This window comes from Polypterus senegalus, chromosome 12 (genome assembly GCF_016835505.1).
Source record: "Polypterus senegalus isolate Bchr_013 chromosome 12, ASM1683550v1, whole genome shotgun sequence".
Classification (NCBI taxonomy): Eukaryota; Metazoa; Chordata; class Cladistia; order Polypteriformes; family Polypteridae; genus Polypterus; species Polypterus senegalus.
In genome coordinates, this window is record NC_053165.1 from 86,897,007 (window position 1) to 86,918,564 (window position 21,558).

General features: G+C 39.1%; 1 protein-coding gene across 2 annotated transcripts in view; it reads right to left on the reverse strand.

The window, feature by feature from the left end:
- Positions 1-21,541, reverse strand: part of efl1 (elongation factor like GTPase 1) — a 203,804-nt gene extending 182,263 nt beyond the window's left edge. The window contains exons 1-7 of one of the 2 annotated variants that reach the window (XM_039772771.1): positions 21,492-21,541; positions 19,401-19,501; positions 18,878-18,945; positions 18,050-18,134; positions 14,933-15,066; positions 5,913-6,050; positions 3,179-3,393 (exon numbers count right to left, since the gene is read on the reverse strand). In XM_039772771.1, coding sequence (XP_039628705.1) covers positions 3,179-3,393; positions 5,913-6,050; positions 14,933-15,066; positions 18,050-18,134; positions 18,878-18,945; positions 19,401-19,491 — 731 coding nt within the window. In that variant the 5' untranslated portion in view covers positions 19,492-19,501; positions 21,492-21,541. Of the gene's footprint in view, positions 1-3,178; positions 3,394-5,912; positions 6,051-14,932; positions 15,067-18,049; positions 18,135-18,877; positions 18,946-19,400; positions 19,502-21,330; positions 21,430-21,491 lie in introns of those variants that run through there. The other variant, XM_039772770.1, reaches the window with a different exon arrangement.
- Between the last annotated feature and the right edge of the window lie 17 nt (positions 21,542-21,558).

Here is a 21,558-nt window from a genome sequence, read left to right on the forward strand (position 1 = left end):
ACACAATGTCCAATTTAGTATTGCAGGGAGGTGGTGTGGCGCTATATGTGGAAAAGTAATATTCTGGCGCACATCTTCAGGATGGAAGAAGGAAACATGTCAGAATCCCTGCAGGTTAAGCTAGTAAAGAAGAAAGGCAGAGATCAGGAGTTTGCTACAAATTCAGGTCCAGTCGTCATAAAACCCTCAAGTGCTGTGGAAGGAGGCGTCATTACTGGGTGGAGTTCCACCAAAACAACTACACATCTCATTACTTAGAATATCCCCACTGAAGGGACGCACACCAACGAGCGTTGTTCTGTCTATTTTTTTGTTTGATTTTTCTGTCTCTGGACAATAAAAGGGATGACCCAGTTGGCGCTCCAAAATTTCCTTGCTGCATCCTGAGCTGTCACCCGACCACAAAGATAAAAAGGAAAGAGGCATTTCTCACCAACTACAGAAAAATCATAGCATGTCACATCTTTCAAGTTTTTTGGCAAAATGAGAAAATATTGTCGCCCCTATAATTAACAATCTCTAGATTTCATTTTTTCCCGAGCTTCACATACATTTTTTTTTTTTTTAAACAAATCAACATCCCCTTGGGATTAATAAAGTACCTATCTATTTAAATTGCACAGTCGCAGCATTTAAATCACGTGACCGTAATCTGACATTTTCATTGGTAGGTGGACTTTCCTTATTGGTCAGGGGAGTTGCTAGGCTTTTGTCTTGCAGTATGCAAAGTACTGAGTGCGTACAAGCTTCTTCCATCGTGCTGTGACCGGAATGCAGACATATTTGGCCATCACCACTACCTTATACCATCAGGAAAGACCTAGCAACTCCAAAAACTAAAAAAAACACAATTAAAAAAAAAACAAAACAAATGGCAGTTACTAGGTTTTTCCATTGCACGTGAGATTTGCGTAATACTGCATCCAGCGCTGGTCACTACTGGGTCCTGTTTAATCACAACCTCTTGACCAATGAATATGGGGGAAGAGGTGGGCCTTCAAATCAAGAGCTCATAGACAAGTTTCCTCTGGGCGATTTTTCTGGAAGTCTTTGTTTAACAATATTTTAGCAAAAAAATGCATGCATTTTGCCTGTCGTCAGCATACAATTGGTTGACAACATGTCAACGAGTAACGGGAGATATGTTCATGGACCTTTTTATATTGTTTGCTGTGCTCCATCCTTGATCTCTTTAGATGCCCATTCTATGAGAAAGTCCGTTAGCTCCAATCTCCCCCCCAAAAAAAAGAGATTCAATTTTTTTCTTTGCTACTTTTACAACTATGTGGGGTAAGTCAAAAACAATATATAATTTTTGGGTGGAGTTCTCTTTTAAATATTATCAGTAGATCATTTCATATATCCCTCGAATAATAACATACACATGCATAGCAAATCTCTGCAGAATGGGACTGTAATGTATACCACTGACTCACCTCATCGGTATATGCATTCAAATGTCACATATAAACCCGGAGTTGACTTTACATTACAACGACTGACCCTGCGCTCAGACCCCCAAAGGTCATGCGAAACTGGTTGCTGTCAACGATAAAACACTGAACATCCAGTCAGAGAGAGAGTACAGGTGCTGGTCATAAAATTAGAATATCATGACAAAGTTGATTTATTTCAGTAATTCCATTCAAAAAGTGAAACTTGTATATTAGATTCATTCATTACACACAGACTGATGTATTTCAAATGTTTATTTCTTTTCATTTTGATGATTATAACTGACAACTAATGAAAGTCCCAAATGCAGTATCTCGGAAAATTAGAATATCAATTAAGACCAATGCAAAAAAAGGATTTTTTTAGAAATTCTGGCCAACTGAAGGGTATGAGCATAAAAAGTATGAGCATGTACAGCACTCAATATTTAGTTGGGGCTCCTTTGGCCTGGATTACTGTAGCAATGCAGCGTGGCATGGAGTCGATCAGTCTGTGGCACTGCTCAGGTGTTATGAGAGCCCATGTTGCTCTGATAGTGGCCTTCAGCTCTTCTAAACTGTTTCCCCTCAGGGATTAACAAAGCAGATCAAATTAACATAATTTTGTGCAAACACATGAAGTAGCGAGAAAACGAAATGTATCACTAGGTACAAAAACCTAATACTTAGTCTCCATCTAGTGGTGGTACACAGTAACTACGCCTGTCGGTTTGATAACAATAAAGAAGCAAGTAAAGAGAATAAAGAAGCAAATATCAAATGCTGCAAAATGATGCCTTGAAGATGGATGTACTTTACCTTATGACAGTTGGATAAAGAAGCACAGAAAGACTGAAAAGCTTAACAATTCATTATTTATTTATTTTTTTAAATGACATTTGTTATTCTATTGTAAATTTAGGAAATATACTATGGGGGTCCTCAGGTTTCAACGTCTCAACATACGACGTTTCGAGTTTACAACACTCACTCCCATAAAAACGTAAAAAAATTGAGACACGAGCGTTTTGGCTTACGCCGCTAGCGTCGTACTTACGGACTACGTAGGCGAATTAGTATGGTGGCACGCAGCAGAAGAATACGCAGTTAACGAGGCGTATGAGTGAGGGCCTTGGCAAACTCGTTTGGTTGCGCGTGGAGGAAGTGTTCCGTTTATGTTGCTTTATTTGGCGACTTTTTGGCCCTTATCATGGCTCCTAAATGAAAGTCAGAGTCTTCAGATGGCAGTGCTTCGAAGAAGAGGAACGCCATCATGATGGAAGTGAAATTAGACATTGTAAAGAGATCAGAAGGAATAAAAGGTAAGAATTTTTTTTTTTACTACAGGACAGTGTACAGTACAGTATATTTATGTCCTTTTCCTTTTTCTGCAGCTTAGTTGTGTTTTTAAGTTCTAGATTATGATTTTGCAAATGTGTTAGGATAGGTAAGTGACTTAGGCTAGGGTGTGTTTCAACTTAAACCAAAATTTGGGTTACATCACTGTCGTAGGAACGGAACTGTGTCGTAACCCGAGGACCCCCTGTATTTAGTTTAGAAATACACACATGTAGACATATTTTATGTATATCCGGCCCTGATGGCGGCTGAAGTGGCTCCCATCTCTCCCCATGTAAAGCACTTTGAGTAGTGAGAAAAGCACTATATAAATGTAAAGAATCATTATTATTATTATTACTATAATGGCTGGAATCTTTTAAAATAATAATACAGCAAAGGTTTACCTGAAACCCCATCCATCGATTGCACTGGCAAAAACGACGTTTCCTTGGTCAGGGGAAAAATACAAATGGGAATCGTCCGTCTCTTCAAGCCCGGCACTCCAATCGTAGAGCTGCTCTGCACCAGAGTTTTCGGAGTTCTTCTGGCAGTCTGTGCTCTTTTCTGCTCTTTCTTCCAACACTTTTGATGTAAACAGTGACCCAGTAACTGCATTCACCTAAAAATAAATGTATAAACATTTCCTCAGATTATTTCAAATGAGTAAAATCTTCTGAAATCATTTATCACTATTTGAAATGAATTATATAATTTAACGTTTTTTTAAGAGTGTGTAGCACAGGGCTCAGTGGTCAGCACCCCCTCCTCACAGATACAGCATCGCGAGGTCAAATCCCACGTCCATCTGCACATCACCCCATCCGTCATCTGCTTGCTTCTTCCAACATCTCCCAAGACAGTCAAATTCGGTTAACTTGCTATTCCAAAGTTGCTCAGTATAAGTGTGCATTAGTGGGACACTCCGATGGACCGGTTGTTGTCAACGATAAAACACTGAACGTCCAGTCAGAGAGAGAGTACAGGTGCTGGTCATAAAATTAGAATATCATGACAAAGTTGATTTATTTCAGTAATTCCATTCAAAAAGTGAAACTTGTATATTAGATTCATTCATTACACACAGACTGATGTATTTCAAATGTTTATTTTTTTAATTTTGATGATTATAACTGACAACTAATGAAAGTCCCAAATTCAGTATCTCGGAAAATTAGAATATCAATTAAGACCAATGCAAAAAAAGGATTTTTAGAAATGTTGGCCAACTGAAAGGTATGAACATGAAAAGTATGAGCATGTACAGCACTCAATATTTAGTTGGGGCTCCTTTGGCCTGGATTACTGCAGCAATGCGGCGTGGCATGGAGTCGATCAGTCTGTGGCACTGCTCAGGTGTTATGAGAGCCCATGTTGCTCTGATAGTGGCCTTCAGCTCTTCTGAATTGTTGGGTCTGGTGTATTGCATCTTCCTCTTCACAATACCCCATAGATTTTCTATGGGGTTAAGGTCAGGCGAGTTTGCTGGCCAATCAAGAACAGGGATACCATGGTCCTTAAACCAGGTACTGGTAGCTTTGGCACTGTGTGCAGGTGCCAGGTCCTGTTGGAAAATGAAATCTGCATCTCCATAAAGTTCGTCAGCAGCAGGAAGCATGAAGTGCTCTAAAACTTCCTGGTAGACGGCTGCTTGACCTTGGACCTCAGAAAACACAATGGACCAACACCAGCAGATGACATGGCACCCCAAACCATCACTGACTGTGGAAACTTTACACTGGACCTCAAGCAACGTGGATTCTGTGCCTCTCCTCTCTTCCTCCAGACTCTGGGACCTTGATTTCCAAAGGAAATGCAAAATTTACTTTCATCAGAGAACATAACTTTGGACCACTCAGCAGCAGTCCAGTCGAGACGCTTCTGACGCCGTCTCTTGTTCAAGAGTGGCTCGACACAAGGAAACCCATGTCTTGCATACGTCTGTGCCTGGTGGTTCTTGAAGCACCGACTCCAGCTGCAGTCCACTCTTTGTGAATCTCCCCCACAGTTTTGTTTCACAATCCTCTCCACAGTGTGGTTATCCCTATTGCTTGTACATTTTTTTTCTACCACATCTTGTCCTTCCCTTCGCCTCTCTATTAATGTGCTTGGACACAGAGCTCTGTGAACAGCCAGCCTCTTTAGCAATGACCTTTTGTGTCTTGCCCTCCTTGTGCAAGGTGTCAATGGTCGTCTTTTGGACAACTGTCAAGTCAGCAGTCTTCCCCATGATTGTGTAGCCTACAGAACTAGACTGAGAGACCATTTAAAGGCTTTTGCAGGTGTTTTGAGTTAATTAGCTGATTAGAGTGTGGCACCAGGTGTCTTCAATATTGAACCTTTTCACAATATTCTAATTTTCCGAGATACTGAATTTGGGACTTTCATTAGTTGTCAGTTATAATCATAAAAATTAAAAGAAATAAACATTTGAAATACATCAGTCTGTGTGTAATGAATGAATCTAATATACAAGTTTCACTTTTTCAATGGAATTACTGAAATAAATCAACTTTGTCATGATATTCTAATTTTCTGTATATCTGACATGACTTTTTATTAAATCCTGCAACAACAAATACATTCCAGAATAACTACCACTCTGCGTCTTTACTATACAAACACCGTTGTCCCTTTTTGATACAACTCCAGTAAAATATCACTACAGCCACATTAACATTAACAAAACAAAAAAAAAACAACTTAAAATGATTAGTAAGCTCTGTATCCATTAACTGAAAACCATTCCACTAAAAAGTGCTGCAGATACAATATACCCAGAATGGAAGGGCCGTGGAACCAGGAGATTCGTTCAAGTAAACAACCATTTTCGAAAGCCGCGTATCGGCAGCAGAGTCACGGCAAAGCTAAAGTCTATCCAAGCAAGCACCGGGAACAAGGCAGGAAGAATCCTTTGATGCGCCACCAGTCCATCGCTGGGTGAAAACACTCACATATGCCAATTTAGTAATGCCAATTCATCTAACCTGCACATCTCTGGACTGTGGAAACAAACCGGAAATCTTGAGGAAACCCACTCAGTTCCATGTTAGCCTGTGCATTAAATCAGTCATGTAAGCTACTGACAGCAAAAACATACTGTAATATATTATAAATGATGCATTAATTAATAACTCTTACCTGTTCCATAATTTTTTGAAGGTGAGTGTAGACTTCCTGTGTAGTCATTTTGAGCTCAATAATCAGTCTGTCTATTTTGTTTATTACTAGAACAGGCCGGATGTTCTCTAGCCAAGCTTGCCTTAAAACAGCCTGAGTCTGAAAAACAGGATTTAAAAAAAAAAACAGGATTAATATGACATCTCTCTCTCGCTCCCTCCATTTTTATATTTATTTATATAAATAAATAAATGTGTACACACTCACACACAAACATTTATAAATATATAAATATATAAATCTCTACACATGCAGAGTAAAAAATAAAAAAATCTTGGGACGAGGCGTGACTTTTTCAGAGAGATACTTTCACGTCCCGCAAGACGAGACTTTGTGCCAAGAGATTTAACCCCACCAAGACAAAGAGTAGATGACAAAGTAGAATGTTATAAGGAATTCAAAAACATTGGCACGTTACGCATGCAGAGCAGGTTAGAGATAATGGAAGTACGAAAATACGAAAGTCTCAAAAAAAGGATAGTAAAGATCGCGTTAGCTGAAACAAACGGAAATTATTATTCGGTGAAATAACGGAAAAGCTAAAAGAGATCGAATATATTGTTCAGATTTAAAATTTATGTTGGAGACTTGTAGATCATCTAATTCGTCTTGCCAGCGAGAGTTAAACGATTCCAAAAACTGGCGCGGTATGAAGTCCCGTGTGATTGAGACTTAACATGAGACTCTTTCAAGTCACGCCCTGCTTACAACTGTTTTCAAACAAGACCACGGTCATCTAACCTCTCAGTCATGTGAATGCTTTTGTCGTACATACGTCCTGCACTCTCAGCTCTTACAAATTTTATCAGGACAATAATTTTATACGTTCTAGATGATATGTCAATGACAAAGCGAAGAAGAAAGAGCAGGGACAAACATTCAAGAAAGTCGTTTTATCTATTAGCGAGAAAAAAAACGATATTCACTCACGGGCAGGTATATGTTGCGTTGTCACGATATAAGTCCAAACAACAATGCCATCTTGAAGAACAGCTAATTTCAAATATTGTTTTTACTAAAGTTCTAAAGTAAAAGTTAAAATAATGCATATGTAACAATTCCCATGAAAACAACAATCTCAACAAAGAGATATAGATAGGAGTGGCGGATGGCTGGGACCGGGACAGACAGAGGAAGAATACCTTCCCCGGGACACGAGAGGACAACCCTCCTCGTTTGCATCAAGACCCCAGGATCGGGGCTGGCAAGCTCAACCATGTTGGGGTCTGTAGCCACTGCCAGGGGGCGCCTAGAGGATTATGGAGCCTTGGACTGCTGCACTTCCACCACACCGGGAAGGCCATCAGGGGGCACATGGAGCACATCCAGGTGCTTTATAAAATAGGCCACCTCACTCCATTCGGGGAGCCAGAGTCAGGAGGAAGAGGAAAAAGCTTGCGACTGGAGTAGTGGAGGTGGCAGCAGGAAAAAAACAAAGGAAAGGACTGTGAGAATTTTTGTGGTGCTTTGTGTACTGTGTGTGCTGTATAAAAGGAAAAATAAAATTAAACGTGTGTGTTCTGGCTGTCTCAATGTTTGTCTGTGTCCGGGCATCTTTCACAATTGATAGAATCTATAACTCTATATATACACATGCAGCATATATAAATATAATACTATATCACTATTATATATATATATATATATATATATATATATATATATATATATATATATATATATATATATATTATATAGTAATGAAATGAGGACACAAAGATATATAAGACGCTGCGCGATACTCCGCCGAGTAGTCAATTGGGACTGAGTTCAGAGCAAAGGTGGTGGGTTTTTATAGCTAAGGGGACAGAAGAGGCAGGCTGTCTGGAGGGAAAAGCGGAAGTGAGGTCATAGGAGGGCGTGGTCTGAAGCCTTAAGAGGAAGTGGGCTAGATCTTACTGCTCCTGCAGGGATGGGAGAAGTGGCATTAGAACACCTGATTAGCCCCCTATACCTGAATTTTCAGTATTAGCCAGACCCCCACCACAACAAATCCCCCCTCCGCCGCCGTCTCCCATGCATGTGTGTGTGACTATCTTATATATAAATGTCTACGTGTGGTAGTGTGTTTCTGTCTGTCTTTCTGGCCTGGAAGTGCGAGGCTACAGCATGAAGCTCAAAGAGCCAGCAAGGTAGCCCCATTATTAACAAGTTGAAAAAAGAAAGAAAGACGAGGCTACAGCATGAAGCTGAAAGAAAACAACTAGGTCACCAAAGTGAAACCACCGAGGAAAGACAAACAAGAGAGAAACTCACTTAGCCGCTGACAGACATGGGAGGCACGGAAGTGAACTGCAGAGGCAGTTTACACGATAGGAAGAAGGATGACAGCCCACTGGCCTCCAATGCACGCAACCTGCAGGTATTCGTGAAATGTGGCTGGCGGCAACCTTCACAAAGTTACTTTGGTTTGTGATTTTCTGATTGAGAGGGAGACATGGCAGAGAAAAAAAGAAAAGCAGCGATATCTGTTAAGAGGGAAGTGAAGTGCAGAGGCTATTGACGTGATAGGAAGAAGAAGAAGAAAGTCAGGCCACTGGCCTCTGCTGTGCTCAACCTGCAGGTAGTCGTGAAACAGAGCAAGTGGCAACCTCCATAAAGTTTAAAAATCACTGATAGTTTCAATGATCATACGAATTCCTTAGTTTAGGTTTTATTCCAACTCTGCTAGCAGTCTTCAGATCATACAGTATGGTATCTTTGGGAAGTAAGCAACTGTATACAAAAATAAAATGAATGGAAAGACAAAATGTTTTACATTGCACTTTGACACACAATTAAATCTTCTTCCGGGATTCTGCAAGATGAGCCATTAAGCTTGTTCCTTTTATTCTCTCCAGAGAAACTCAATGCCCTTTGGCACATTTATGTTGATGTAAGAACCCCGAGTAAGCCTGCAATTACTGGAAACCCCCAGAGATGTTACGGCACTAGAAGCCCCTTCTGACAATTATGTCTCATTTTAAGCTTAGAAATTAGCTTCTTATTCAGTACATCACATTACCAGAACTCTAAAAGAAATTCATTCGAAATAAAAATGTTACCTTAAGCACTGCATTCTGAATGACACTTTAATATTTAAAAAAAGTAAATAATTATAAACATTTCTGGATTGCTGATACTAGAGCGCTGCACTTCACACCCTTTCAACTCAGTTGATTTTTGTATAGCGCCCTTCACCGAGTGCAAGCCCAGAGCACTCTGACAAGTTCTCAGGTAAAATAATATTTTATTATAAATATATATATATATATATATATATATATATATATATATATAAAATATATATATACAAAATATATATATATAATATTTTTATACATATATATTAAATATATGTATAAAAAAATATATATACACTCACCTAAAGGATTATTAGAAACACCTAATGGGAGTTGATGCAGTTGATGGAGATTTGTGGGATGCACATCCAGGGCACGAAGCTCCCGTTCCACCACATCCCAAAGATGCTCTATTGGGTTGAGATCTGGTGACTGTGGGGCCATTTTAGTACAGTGAACTCATTGTCATGTTCAAGAAACCAATTTGAAATGATTCGAGCTTTGTGACATGGTGCATTATCCTGCTGGAAGTAGCCATCAGAGGATGGGTACATGGTGGTCATGAAGGGATGGACATGGTCAGAAACAACGCTCAGGTAGCCCGTGACATTTAAATGATGCCCAATTGGCACTAAGGGGCCTAAAGTGTGCCAAGAAAACATCCCCCACACCATTACACCACCACCACCAGCCTGCACAGTGGTAACAAGGCATGATGGATCCATGTTCTCATTCTGTTTACACCAAATTCTGACTCTAACCTTTTGAATGTCTCAACAGAAATCGAGACTCATCAGACCAGGCAACATTTTTTCCAGTCTTCAACTGTCCAACTTTGATGAGCTCGTGCAAACTGTAGCCTCTTTTTCCTATTTGTAGTGGAGATGAGTGGTACCCGGTGGGGTCTTCTGCTGTTGTAGCCCATCCGCCTCAAGGTTGTGCGTGTTGTGGCTTCACAAATGCTTTGCTGCATACCTCGGTTGTAACGAGTGGTTATTTCAGTCAAAGTTGCTCTTCTATCAGCTTGAATCAGTCGGCCCATTCTCCTCTGACCTCTAGCATCAACAAGGCATTTTAAGCCCACAGGACTGCCGCATACTGGATGTTTTTCCCTTTTCACACCATTCTTTGTAAACCCTAGAAATGGTTGTGCGTGAAAATCCCAGTAACTGAGCAGATTGTGAAATACTCAGACCGGCCCATCTGGCACCAACAACCATGCCACGCTCAGAATTGCTTAAATCACCTTTCTTTGCCATTCTGACATTCAGTTTGGAGTTCAGGAGATTGTCTTGACCAGGACCACACCCCTAAATGCATTGAAGCAACTGCCATGTGATTGGTTGATTAGATAATTGCATTCATGAGAAATTGAACAGGTGTTCCTAATAATCCTTTAGGTGAGTGTACATATAAAAAAAAAATTATATATATATATATATATATATATATATATATATATATATATATATATATATATATATATATATATATATATATATATATATATATATATATACTAGCAAAATACCAGCGCAGCACTTGGAGAAGTAGTGTGTTAAAGAAGCAATGAAAAGAAAAGGAAACATTTTGAAAATAACGTAACCTGATTGTCAATGTAATTGTTTTGTCACTGTTGTGAGTGATGTTGTCATATATATATATATATATATATATATATATATATATATAGATATATATATATATATTATACACACACACACACACACACATATACACATATATATATATCTATATATATACACACACATACATACATACATACACACAAATACACACACATATATATATATATATATATATATATATACATACATACACACACACATATATAAACATATATATACATATACATACATATCTACATATATACACACACAGCTATTTCGTATCAGTGCAATACGCTGTTTGTTAAAACGTTGACTCCCGCTCTTACGTGCAATAACAAATCAAATAATTAAGTTGTCTTTGCTCATACTGTATGTCATTTTAGAGCTGGACGCCTGGCATCTTTTTGGCAACAAGTTCGTTTCTGTTTGCTGTGAGGTTCTGTGTTGTGGAGATTCTCAGGATGGATTGCAGGTGCTCATCAGTGAGGCGACTCCTGTGTGCTGTTTTGTTAGTCTTTATCACTGAGAAGAGCTTCTCACACAGATATGTGCTACCAAACATGCACAAGGTTCGAGCCGCATGTAGACGGACTTTTTTTGTTCTTCAAAGTCACCAAAGCGCCGTGCAAACTCAGTGCGCTCAGTTTATCAGCAAAGTGCGATTTGGGAACACCGTAGTGACGACTTGGTTTAACATTACTTGGCAACAGGGAAAGTGGGGCAAGTGGTTGTGTCTCCCATAAAAGCAGCTCATTGAAATCACTTTGTGATTGTGCACGGTAAAACGTCCGCTGAAGTGTCAGATTCTTATTTAATTCTTCTGCTTTCTGTATCTTCTGCATTGCATTCAGGTCTTTCAGGTTACCCTGATGTTTTGTTTTATAGTGCCGTCTTAGATTAAATTCTGTAATTACAGCCACATTAGCTCCACAAATGAGACACACGGGTTCAGTAAACATATACTCAGCCTCCCATCGGTTTTTAAAGGCTCTATTTTCAGAATCAACTTTTCTCTTCAGCATCGTGTGAGCTAGCTTCGCAATAACTTGCAGCATCTTAAGGTAGACTTGATTAACGCGGTAACTGTTCGGCAAGGCAGCTGAAGCGCTGCATTATGGGATCTGTAGTTTATTGTGTTACCAGCGCTTCATATACCGGGCTTTAATAACAATAATACAGTATATAAAATGATCTCGGGGCGGATATAATTACACCGGGCGGATGACACATATGGACTAAATAGAACTTGAAAAGATATATTTTTTCAAATGTGATCGCGCAATTCAGATAGAGTTGACGCGCACTACAGCCTGCATGCCTCAATAAGTCATCCTCCCCTTGCCCTTACTTTTTACCGTTCATCTAATGAATACACTGAGTATGGCTTTACCAAAACAATCACTGATGGCGAATAAAGTATCCATTATTCGAGTATGTAGATCGGTTATATATATATACATATATATATACCCGCGTATCAAAGCGGAGAAGTACTGTGTTAAAAAAGCTAGAAAAAGAAAAGGGAACATTTTAAAAATAACGTAACATGACTGTCAATATACAGTATTTGTTTTGTGAGTGTTACTGAGTGTTGCTGTCATCAAGGATTTGATTATCATTATTTCTTTCAATCAGGTTCGTATTTGTAGGATGTGTTGTGTTCAAGTTACATTCCGTGTTTGTCAATCGTTGTAAAGATGACAGGTTTCATTCATCGATTCGTCTTCTTCTTTATCTGAGACCTGACACACTGCATGCACGGGTTTTTTTTTACACTGTCTTCCTTTAGCGGGACATTGACTTTTTCCAACGTGTGCTTTGTTTCCGCAGTAGTTGGATTTATGAATATGCTTGTATGTATGAGACGCTTCATATTTTTGCTGCCTTTTCAATTGTGTAATTCGGTTTTGTTCAGCTCTTTGGAACTGTTGCTTTTATCTGTGCACTCGCGCCAGTTCACGTGAGCCACTCGGTGTACATGCATCGAAGGTTCCCAGCTGTGCTGGTGCCATCTCGTGCTATGTCCATGGCTGTATTTAATGTTACCTTAGTCCTGGCACTTAAAACTTTCTCTCGCAGTTTCGCTGAGTTTGTGTCAAACACCACCCTGACCATCTCATCTTCCTCTCCATAAGCACAGTCCTTCACCCGTGAATATTTACCCGTGGCAGTTTGCTATTGATTGCCGCTGACGGACGGCCTTATATGGGCAGGCACTAAATTACAAACGCCAGCGCAGCCTGTCTATGAACTTAATTTAAAGTGTAGGTTTACATCGTGCTTTGTTTCCGAAGTAGCAGAACTCATGAATATGGTTGTATATGTCACTCGCCGCTTCTTATTGTTTCGCTGCCTTCTCAATTATATAATGCATGTTTTCTTCAGCGCTTTTTGAGGTCTTCCTGGTTTTCTATGTACTGCGTGATTACGTGGGAGGCGTGATGATGTCACACGAAACTCCACCCCACGGCGTTAAAGCTCATCTCCATTACAGTAAATGGAGAAAACTGCTTCCAGTTATGACCATTACGTAGAATTTCGATATAAAACCTGCCCAACTTTTGTAAGGAAGCTGTAAGGAATGAACCTGCCAAATTTCAGCCTTCCACCCACACGGGAAGTTGGAGAATTAGTGATGAGTCAGTGAGTGAGTGAGTGAGGGCTTTGCCTTTTATTAGTATAGATTGATATATATATATATATATATATATATATATATATATATAGATATATAAATATATATAGATATATATATAAATATAGATATATCGATAGATAAAATACTTTTTAAAAAACACGCTTATATTAAGTTAAAAAGTAAAAAATAAGTCTCTCATACATTACTCATAAAATAAAAGCGTGGGCACTTTTCATCAATCAACATTCAAAAAACACTTCTTAAAATCTTAGCAAAAGATTAATATACAGTAATCCCTCGCTATATCGCGCTTCGACTTTCGTAGCTTCACTCTAATGCGGATTTTACATGTAGGCATATCTAAATATATAACGTGGATTTTTCGCTGCTTTTCAGGTTTCTGTGGTCAATGGGTCTTTTTTACTTCTGGTACATGCTTCCTAACATGCTACCCAATCAGAGCACGCAGTTAAGTTCCTGTGTGCTGATTGGCTCAGCGACAGAGTGCCGAATTCGATTGTGCTGCGTTAACCAGGAAGTCTTGTCTCGCTCATTCCACATCAACGTGTTTCGCTGTGTTAAGAGTTAACTTTTGTGTTTATCTTTGTGTGTAGTCAAGCCCTCGTTATGGCTCTAAAACAATGTCTATCGTAATGGCTGTAACATATGTGATATCGGAGATGCTCGATATCTTTAAAATCATTTTTTGGGTTTACTGTATATAAACAGTGCGTTTATATACATAATTTTAACGAATCTTATCTAATATCTAAGAGAATACAAAGGGTTTATGCTGTATAACTGTGCGGGAAATGTTTATATGAGTGTGGAAGAGTTTATAAGGGCTTAAAATAAAAAATAACCATATGAACAAATGGTTTTTACTTCGCGGATTTTCAACTTTCACGGGGGGTTCTGGAACTCAACCCCTGCAATAAAGGAGGGATCACTGTGTGTGTATATATATATATATATATATATATATATATATATATATACACACACACACACACACACACACACACACACACACACATACATACATACATACATACATATATATATATATTATTTTCAACGTTTTAGTCCTGGGTTTGTTTTAGTATAATTTTGTAATCAATACTTTAACATTTCCTGTAATATTTCTATCCGTTACTAGCGCCATCTTTTGGTGAAATCTTGAGCTATTCTTCATATGAAAAATTAATTTCTTAACATGGATTAATTGATCAATTAGTGAAACTGATTATTAAGTACATGTATTGTCATCGGATGTGAGTAAGTGTGCAAAATTTCAAGTCATTTGGACAATAGGAAGTGTGTTAAATATCGATTACATGATTTACACCAGACAACAAACAGATGAAGTTAAAATAAGTGTGGTAATAATAATAAAATACAAATACCTAAATACACAAATAAACACACAAAAAACAAACAAAAAAAAATACTGAATAGCATAAATGGAAACCAACAAGGTCTCTATTCAACTCTGGTGTCAATGGAAACACTATGGTGGAAAATTCAAAATTTAACTTCAAACTTTTACATTTCAGAATTCATTTTAAAATGTGGGTTTTGTTATGAACTAAATGGTTTTGATGTATGATAAACACCAAATGAGCATATTAAATAATTTGAAATAAACACCTGAGGACAGACTCCTTCGACAGCATCAACCACAATAATGGCTCCATCGCACAACCGAACTGCTGTTGACACCTCTGATGAGAAATCCACATGGCCAGGAGAGTCTATGAGATTCACAAGGTACTCCTCGTCACCTGCAGAAAACATCAAATAAATGTTGAAGGATAAATCGCTACAACATATAGTGCCCTCCATTATGTTTGGTGAAAAGACCCATTTTTCTTTGATTTCCTCCTCTGCTCAAATGTTTAAAATTACAAATCAAACCATTCAGACATTGTGAATAAAGTGCAAATCGCAGAATTTCATTTAAGAGGATTTGCAGACATTTTGGTCACACTGTGCCCACCTACACCATTTCAGGGCACCATAATGTTTGGGACAATTGGCGTCACAGGTGTTTGTGATTCCTCAGGCGGGTTTCATGGCTTCATCAGATCCCTCGGCCTGCTTCTACCCACTGGAGTCTGCAGTTGCCATGCTGTTCAAGGTGAGGACAAGGGCTGTGCTAAACAAAGTAAAAGAAACCATTTGAGACATCCATAACACCTTAGGATGACCGAAATCAACTGTCAGGAATATCATGAAGAAGAATGAACACACTGGAGGGCTCAGTAATCACAATGGGACTGGTAGGCCAAGGAAGACCTGCACTGTTGATGACAGACAAATCCTTATTGCAGTCAAGAAAAAGCCCCCAAACACCTGATCGACACACACAGACTTCAGGGGGGCCCGATGTGTGTGTGTGTGTGTCAGAGACGACTATCAGCAGAAGACTTCATGAACAGAAACACAGAGGACACATCGCAAGATGCAAACCACAGAAACAGGACAGCCAGATTACAGTTTGTGAAAACAGAGCCCACAGAATTCTGGGAAAAGGTCTTGTGGACAGACAAGACAAAGATGAACCTCATCAGAGTGAGAGCAACAGCAAAGTGTGGAGACCAGAAGGAACTGCCCGAGATCCAAAGCAGACCACCTCTTCTGTTAAACAAGGTGCTGGAGCTTGTCATGGCTTGGACATGTATGGCTGCCACAGGTCCTGGCACACTCCTCCTTATTGGTGATGGAACTGCTGACGGCAGACGCACAGTGAATTCTGAGGTGTGGAGAAACATCTGATCTACTCAAGTTCCAGTCAATGCCTCCAACCTCATTGCCGGAGATTCATCCTACAACAAGATGATGAGCCAAACATACTGCCAAAGCCACACAAAGATAAAAAATGGACCATTCTTGAATGGCCAAGCCAGTCACCCGATTGAAATTCAATTGAGCAGGCCTTCCATATGCTGAAGAGAAAATTTAAGAGGACAAGCTCCCCCTGAAACAAGCAGGAGCTGAAGATGCCTGCATGAGAGGCTTGGCAGAGCATCACCAGAGAAGACCATCAAACCCTGGTGACATCTATGAATTGCAGACTTGAAGCAGTCATTGCATGTGATGGAAATGTGACAAAGAACTAAATGCGAAGGCTTTAAAACACCTGCCATTGCTGTGTACCAAACAGTATGGTACCCTGAAATGGGGAGGTGGGACCACAGTGTGACTGAAAATCCCCTTAAATGAAAGTCTGCACTATGCACTTTAATCACGACGTGAGAATTGTTTGATATGTAATTTTAAACTGTGAAGCAGAGGAGAAATGGGTCTTTGTCCCAAACACTATTCAGGGAATTGTATTATAGAAATAATTAATGTGCAATTAGCTACCTAAAAACAAATTGACACTAGTGATTATACCAAAAAAGTGCAATGACATAAAAAAAAAAAATGGGATTGGCCTCACCTTGACTTTCTCGTATACTCAGAAATGGGGATGGATATTTGAGGTGTAAACCACAAGACAAGGATTATATTTCTATATTGTGTACATTAAAGAACCACCAACAACAAATCAAATCAGATTAATAATATATTGAGCAATTACTATAAAAGTAAAGTTGAATAAACCGGACTCTGCAGCTTCATGAACAAAAGGTAAAGTACCACTTCCAGTTAGCGGAATTAGGGCAAAAGTTCGTAGAAATCTACGTTTTCTACCTAATACTTGTATGCAAAATTTGGTTGACCAAAGTGAAAGCGAACTCAAGTTATCGTGTTTATACACACACACAGACATTATTCCAAAAGGGCTATTTTCGGACTCAGTTTAAAATGTTGAGATTCATTAAAATCTTGAGGTCACATTTTTGGACGATTACAATACTTTCCCTACAAGAAAGAAAATCTGACTCAGGTAAGTCTAAAATGTCACGATTCATCAAAGTCTCGAGGTTGGATTTTTGGATGATTATATTACTTTCCCTATGAGAAAATAAATCAGACTCGGGGAGGTCTAAAACATCGAGATTCAGCAAAGTCTCGAGGTTGGATTTTTGGATGATTATAATACTTTCCCTATGAGAAAATAAATCAGTCTCGGGGAGGTCTAAAACGTCGAGATTCAGCAAAGTCTCGAGGTTGGATTTTTGGATGATTATAATACTTTCCCTATGAGAAAATAAATCAGTCTCGGGGAGGTCTAAAACGTCGAGATCCAGCAAAATCTCAAGATCAGATTTTTGGACGATTACAATACTTTCCTTATGCTTCATATACAAGAAAGTAAAAAAGATAACTTCTGAGAAAGGAAAACAAAACTACTGATCATACAGTGATTTTGTTTCCATTTTTCTTGTGCAGACACAATCCAGACTCTTGTTCCAAAAGTATTCAGTCTCACGGCCAGCTCCCTATTTTTAATGAATATTAACTACATACGAACACAAGAAATCCAACAAATGAGACAACACCATTCAGTCCATTTGTTGCTTGTTTCTCTAACTAATAGCTAAAATGTCCCAATATCTCATCGAGATAATTTTTCTTTTATTTTTATTTCAAAGCACTGAAACATATTTTAAAAACGCAGTATTCAAAGGACTGAAAAATTTAAATAAAGAGAGCTCAACATTTGAAGTCCAACATCTTAAATAAAAGTTGATAATATCTAAATTTTAGGTGTGTGAGCAATGCGTCCTTTAAAAAGATGTCAAACTAAACCAAACTGAAGATGTAAAAGTGGCTCATGTTTGCACACTGAGCAACTCACAGTGTTTTAACACTCACCTTTTGTAAAATGTAACGATATGGCACTTGACTTCATTGTAATTCCACGAATTTGTTCATCTTCCCTGCTGTCCATGTAGCGTAACTACAGTAATTAAAAGAAAACAAAACCAGCATTAAAAAAATGTGTTTTTTTTTTTTTTTTACTTTTGTTGAAACCATATTTTATTACAGCAATTTTTTATTCTACTGTTCTCCCCATTTAAAGCCAAAAACATGGAAACTGTGTCTTGCATCTTTTCATACAATCAACAGGTATTTGGAAAACATCAAAAAAATGCCAGAAAATCAACACTACATTAAATATATCTGAATTTGTACAGTAATGGGAACATTTTAGGCTTGTAATCATTAATAGAAAGAGTAAAATAAAAAGACAATAATTGAACATTCCTCCATTCCTGAAGTAGTTTAACCAATTTTGGGTTGCGGGGAGCTGGAATTTGAATTCAGTCTCCTGGCATTAAGGCGTCAAGCAGTGAGCACCGGGCAACTATGTCATCAAATACAAAACCAGCAACAGGAACAAACTGACACCAGGATCAATTAAAGGGAACATTCGATCAGTTATGAACATCCACCTGTGTGGATGAAAACGCCTTTAGTGCAGTCATTCAGAAACAGGGCGAATGTGCAAAAGGTGACAAGGAAGGACAAAAATGAGGTACTTTATACCAGCATGCTATAACAAAATCAGGCGCAATAAGCATTTCTTCACATAAAATATCCAGCAGTGCGGAGTGATAGCATGGATCACTAGTTACGTGAAAAACAGCAGGTCCAGTTTCAGTGCAAGTTGCTCTGACCGAGTTTAAAGTTTTTACATACCTTACCAGCCAAACGACTCGAGATGATGCCATTGCTTGCAACGAGGGAATCTGCCAAAGTCGTCTTCCCTTTATTAAAAAAAGAGGAGAGATTCAAAGGCGCTATATAACAGGCAGACAGATATGAAAGTCACTATAAGAGAGACAAGCAGACAGATATGAAAGGCACTATAAGACAGACAAGCAGACAGATATGAAAGGCACTATAAGAAAGACAGATAGACAGATATGAAAGGCACTATAAGAAAGACAGATATGAAAGGCACTATAAGACAGACAGGCAGACGGATAGGTAGCCATATAATATAACAAGAATCAGATCGATCCAAGCATGAGAATATCACATCGATGTCAAAGACCGAAATTTAAAAATGAAAATGAAATGTAAACCCTCCAGTGAATGACATAAAACGTGACAATAAATTTAAATATTGCTATTTCCAGCCCAACATACAGATGGCCCGGAGGAGCCCTTTTCTCACTCACACTCTGCAGTAACAATAAATTGATCATGATGGCCTTACCGTGGTCAACATGGGCCAATATGCAAATATTTCGAATGTTTCCGGTCTTCTTCTGAAGGGCTTTGATTTTTTCCAAATTTGTGTGGCTCATATTTGAAAACCTGTCAAAAAAAAAAAATTGACAAGTATAAACAGTACAACGCTTGTGTTGCAGTCGCGTGAAGTATAAATAAACACAGCCTTAAAACTTGTGCACGTAGTTTACGTAAATCTGGACGATCCCAACAGGCAGCGGTGTGAGATATCATCACGATGAGAAAACATTTGGCTTTGCTGTGCTGTGAATTGCCTCAAACATCCATTAAATTTCAAGGACACCTTGCCACAATATCTCTGAAAAGGATGTTTAATGATAACATCCATCAATTCAGGGACGTGCCCATTCCAGCAAGCATCGGGCGCGAGGCAGAAACAATCCCAGGACAGGGCATCAGCTGATCACAAGGAGAACACAAGCGCACACACACATATACTGGCGTTATTTTAGCGACACCCAAACCCCAAACCTTCATGTCTTTAAAAGGAAACTGAAGCCCAGTGTGGAAACCCACCAGGAAAACATGCAAACACCAGGCTGGGACAGCAGTTATAGGGGGATAATGAATTTTTTTTTTCTTTTTAACAATATTTTCATCTTGATTTTCTTTCTATGTTTCCTCTGATTGTTAAATTAATTCATTATTTACTAACTAGTGGGTCTGACGCTAAAGTAGTTGCAGCCTTTCACAATTCAGTGTCATTTACCTGGGGGTCTGCGCTGCTTGTTTTCAATTGTCATTATTAAGATACAAGGGAGCAAACTGCACAGAGAAATGGCAAAGTATAACGAAATCAACAAAACAAAGTTAAGCATTTAAATCTATAGCAAAAATGGAAATATTTCTGAATTTCTTAAAAATATAAAAATCATGCTGCTGTGCTCTTCTGCATGTAGAATAAGAGAAGAGAAAAAAAATACAAGCTAATTAATTGAGATCAGTGTTTTCAGTTGTTGTCACTGATTATCAATCTGATTGGCAAAAAAACTTGAAACCACAGTGGGGCCCAGAACCGACTTTGAGAGCCCCTGGATTAAGGAACTGGACGCTCAAATCAAACTGAATCCTTGCTTCAGATTATGCGATTACGCGTGTTGTGTGTGTGTTCGCCTTGCTATAGACTGGCGCCCAGTCCAGGGTTTGCTCCTACCTTGTGCCCAATGCATGCTGGGATAGGCTCCAGAGGACCACCCCCACGACCCTGTTCAGGACTAAACGGGTTCAAAAATGCCCGACTAGCAGTGCGGTGCCGCTGACATGGGAATTATAACAGTACTGACATGAGAAAGCGTTGCGATGGGTCGCCGCCTCCACAGTCGATTGGCGGTGATTCTACAAAAAGGACCCCTAGCCCCAAAAATGGAAAACGATCGGTGGCGTTGAAGCCCCTGGATGACGCTCCACGGCGACTGCGGTTTGCGAAAACACGCAAATGGCAAAACTGGGTCAAAAGAAAAAAAAAAAGTTTACGAACCAGTACTCTTAAAGTATTGCAATGACGCCATTGGTCCCGTTTGGAGTTTGCACCTAATCGCTATGCCCTAACGGGTTTACCAAACATAACTTCCCACAGATGCCAGTTTGCTTAACAGACCCTCTATAAGAAGCGGACGCTGCCAGGCTCGGCTTCGGGTTTGGGTTTACGCAATCCCAAACTGAATATGAGGGTCGCCTATTAAATGGTGGGATGGATGCTTTTGAACCCAACTTAGCCATGTGCGCACATAACATTAGTAAGGATGAGTTAAAATGAAGATTCGCAAAACACAATCTAAAAGTCTCAAAAAAGTGCGCCGTTGATTAGTGTCCTCAATGTGTAATAACGATTATTCTGAGTGAATGTTCAAATGCATAACAAATACATGCTGTAATAAACTAACTTCACTACATACAAAACTACTCGGTTGTAAAAACCAGGACATAACGAAAGAACACTTTTTCTTAGCAGGCACGCTCCCATTCCGCTGCCACAGCGCCATTCATTTTGTTGATCCTTTATAAGCAGCCACGCAAGCGAATAACAAAACAAGCAGTAAATAAAACAAGAACTCACGTTGCTGTTCCCAATCCCGGAAGTCTGCGTCATCTTCGGTCACCTTTCACCTTAAGACGCATGCGTA